Source organism: Mytilus galloprovincialis, chromosome 10 (genome assembly GCF_965363235.1).
Source record: "Mytilus galloprovincialis chromosome 10, xbMytGall1.hap1.1, whole genome shotgun sequence".
In the NCBI taxonomy this organism is placed as follows: Eukaryota; Metazoa; Mollusca; class Bivalvia; order Mytilida; family Mytilidae; genus Mytilus; species Mytilus galloprovincialis.
The window spans coordinates 9,171,827-9,175,446 of record NC_134847.1 but is presented as its reverse complement, the minus strand read 5'-3'; the positions used below and the strand labels follow the sequence as shown (position 1 = coordinate 9,175,446).

The 3,620-nt window shown below is 30.7% G+C and overlaps 1 protein-coding gene across 1 annotated transcript; it reads left to right on the top strand.

The window, feature by feature from the left end:
- Window positions 1–410: 410 nt before the first annotated feature.
- On the top strand, window positions 411–3,219 carry LOC143049776 (uncharacterized). The gene is made up of 2 exons (XM_076223506.1): window positions 411–575; window positions 1,543–3,219. Exons 1-2 carry the CDS (start codon window positions 483–485, stop codon window positions 2,566–2,568), a joined length of 1,119 nt encoding a protein of 372 aa, XP_076079621.1. The 5' UTR covers window positions 411–482; the 3' UTR covers window positions 2,569–3,219.
- The last annotated feature ends 401 nt before the right edge of the window (window positions 3,220–3,620 follow it).

Genomic DNA, 3,620 nt, shown 5'->3' with positions numbered 1-3,620 from the left:
TTTGACCTTGAAAATTAAAATAGCTCAAGATTTTTCTAAAGATAAAGTATGTCAAAACTCATTAAAAAATTTAGATTCTTGTGTATTCACAAGGGTGGTAAAGTAAATTGTAAGTACCACTGTGCCACTGACCTATGACCTTGAACTTCAATATAGTTATAGATTTTCATAAGGACTAAGGAATGGACCATTTAACTTGCAGGGGGCAGGGAATGGTTTTTTCGTAAATAAAGATTTTGATTCTGAATTTAGAGAAAATAAATAATTTGGCCAGCAAGGGGACAACAAAAAATAGTGGTCCTATTGTATTTATAAGCAATACCTTCCTAATGAGTGTCCAAAAGTGCAAATAACTGTAATATTTTTACCTCAAAAATAATTATTTTTTAAAACTATTTTGAAGAGATGAAACTAATGCAGGTCTCAGACCTATAGCAGTTGGAGGTGATCAGTTGTCTGTAGAGAGAATTAGGTGTGCTCATATGGCCAGACTAGATGGAGACACCCCAGAGGAAAGATTGGAAGGAGTTTTTGCAATGGTGGAAGATTTCCATGAAAAGATGAACTTTTTGCAGGTTATTTATTTTAGATAGATTGAGTTTTTGAAATTTTTAACCAGGATAAACAATTTTTTATCCAATTCTGGTGAAATAGATTTTTTTTACTACATTATAAATCAGAAGATGTGGTATGAGTGCCAATGAGACAACTCTGTGTCCATGTCACAATGTATTTAAAGTTAACAATTGTAAGTCAAAGTATGGCATTCAAAGTTGAGCCTTATACCTAACAACAAACAGCAAGCTGTAAAGGGCACCAAAATTACCAGTTTAAAACAAATCAAACAAGAAAACCAACTGTCTAATCTATATACACATGAGAAACAAGATACACAAACAAACCACACCCTAAAAACACACCACTGAACAACAGGCTCCTGACATAAGACGGGTACATTTAAAGGCAGTTGGTTTAGATGTATAAAAAGGCGCCACCCCTCACCCTTACCTGAAACAGTGGACCTGTATGAAAAGTTTAGGAAGAAAGATGACAGAGGACAAGTGATAGTATAAAGTACCGGTCAAAAGTTTTCAAGGCATTGGACCAGTGCGAAATTGAATGAGCTATAAAAAAGTTTAAATCACATTGATACTTTGATATACAGATTTTTTAAAAGAGTATATGAAAGAGATACAAGATAAATTTCATAAAAATCAAAGTTGATTTTGAAAAGGTATTTAAAATTTTAAACGTGACCATCTGTATTTTATTCAAACAGAAGTTTGTAGCTTTTTTACTTATTTTTTATAACATAATAGGATTGACAGCATTAAACCAAATACCAAAAAACTTCCCCTGGAAATTTTGCTTTAAAACAGTGCATGTCCCATTCCAATTTGCACTGGTCCCATGCCTAGATAAATTTTAATCAGTCCCTTTAAAGGTTTGTTGCCCTATGGGATTTGCTTTACAAAGGTTTCCCTGTAACATTTCTATGTATCTAATCCTTTATTTTATACATGTATGTGTTATTTATTTCAGGTAATTATGGACAAGTTCTATTTGACTACAAGCTGTAGAGATGCTGGAACTCTATATCAGCTCCGAAATCTGATAAATAGACGAAATGTAGTTACCAAAGTTTCAAAGGATTACCATGCTGATGGTGAATTCATTGATTTAACAACAGAAGCCCATGTAATTGCTGCTGCTTTGAAGCATTTGGAAATGAATGATATGTCCAGTAAGTGTCCAAAACTGCCAAAAGGTTTGCACTTGGCAGATGCCCATACACAAAAACATTACATTTTCCAATTATGTGGACAAATTGTAGATAAATATTTTTTAAATGACATTGAAAGTTCGATTGATAATTTAGAATCAGGGGAAGACACCAACGAATTGCACCAACAGGATGATTATGTTTATAGTTATGCCACTAATTTCTGCAAGCTGGGAATGCTAAGGAAAATATCTATTTTAGCAACCAGATATGGAGATGGAATTAGGATTCTTCGACACTGGAAGTATGCCACACTTCTTTACCATCAGGCACATAAAACTAAATATCGTCTCGAAGGATTTCTTTTAATGGCAGGTGTTAATGCCTTGTACACCCCTAGGCAAAGGCATGAAGTTATCCATAACCGCTTCATTAACCTCAGGGGTGGAGAAGGTCACAACCTAGATGGCGACTATGTTATGGAACTTCTTAATAAATATGCTAAACAAAGAGTAAAGTTACTCGGTCCAAACCATTCAGCAGAAGTGGTAGAAAGAATCGGGAAAACTATGATGGCAACAAATGCCATAGAAGAAAATTTACATTCCCAATTAAAACTTGCACCAGTATCTGCTTTTCACCGTACACAAAAGCTTGACAAAGATAGAAAAACTTTGGTGAAACAGCTGGTAGATGTGAATGTCTTCAAGAAAGTACCAGGAAGGGAGCATTCTGCAATTAAACAAGACAAAAAAGATATGTTTCAAAGTATTGACATTAAGGAATTTCAAACATACATCATCCAAAAAAAGGGAGAGTATGCCTTGCGCAAAAATGCATTTTAATGTCATATCTATATTTAATTTTATAACTACATTTGTAGCTTAAGCATTAAAATATATCCCTATTCTTTAGACAGCTAATATATATAATTCTAAATATAAAGTATAAACAAAATAAATGTTCAAAATTTATTAAATATATAAACAAAAATACAGAAGAGTGAAGACTGATTTTTTTCAAGACTACCAAAATATAAATCTGATTTTAATTATATGAACATAATAAAGGAACATTTAAAATTGTTCTTTGTTTAGTAAGCTACAAAAACTAACATTATTTTGAAATCAAATATCTTTAAAATTGTATAAGTGTAGTTTTTTTCCAATGTATCATTTATAGATAATGAAATGTATATCAAATCAATATCACCTTTTTGAAAACTGATGTGCAGTTTTTGGCCATGAATATTAAGTGAATTGCATGTTTTTTCTCTTAAAATGTAGTTCAAGTTATATAAAACTTAACAAGAGATTCTTATCATTTTTATTATGTTTTTATCTAAAATCAATTTCAAAGTAAAGTATCCAAGAAGTTTTGGAAACTTGTGCAAAAAACAAATTTTATTTTTAATATTTTTTCTAGTTTTACTTCCACCATGCTCATGTTACTAACATGTTGATTATTTAAAGGTTGTACTTGAAATTACTTTTTGAAATTTTATATGATGTTTTATGTTTTTAAGTTATTTGAAAGTGTGGATTTATAAAAGAAAATACAGTATACTTTAGTAGCTATACTAGTACAGTGAAATCTGTCTAAACATAACTTTGTAGGGACCAGTTTTTGTTCAGTTTTGAAATATAATTGGTTTATTCATGTTCAAATTGCATAATATTTGAAATAACTGAACTTAAAAACATGTTTTGTGAAGACATTTTTTTTGTTTATACATTGTACTAGGTTCTGTTTAGACAGATTTCACTGTGTACATAAAATAACATTAATAACATTTAATTACACAAATAAAAGTATTGTTCTTGTACATTAAATACGTTAAATACTATAGCACTTTTAACAAACAATTGACAGTTATTCATAATAGTACATGATAATC

What these genes read in the sequence shown, in the direction of transcription:
- LOC143049776 (XM_076223506.1), top strand. Translation starts at nt 483, where the DNA reads ATGGCCAGACTAGATGGAGACACCCCAGAGGAAAGATTGGAAGGAGTT. An exon ending in AAAAGATGAACTTTTTGCAG is followed by an intron (nt 576 to 1,542) that starts GTTATTTATTTT and finishes TATTTATTTCAG; the next exon opens with GTAATTATGGACAAGTTCTA.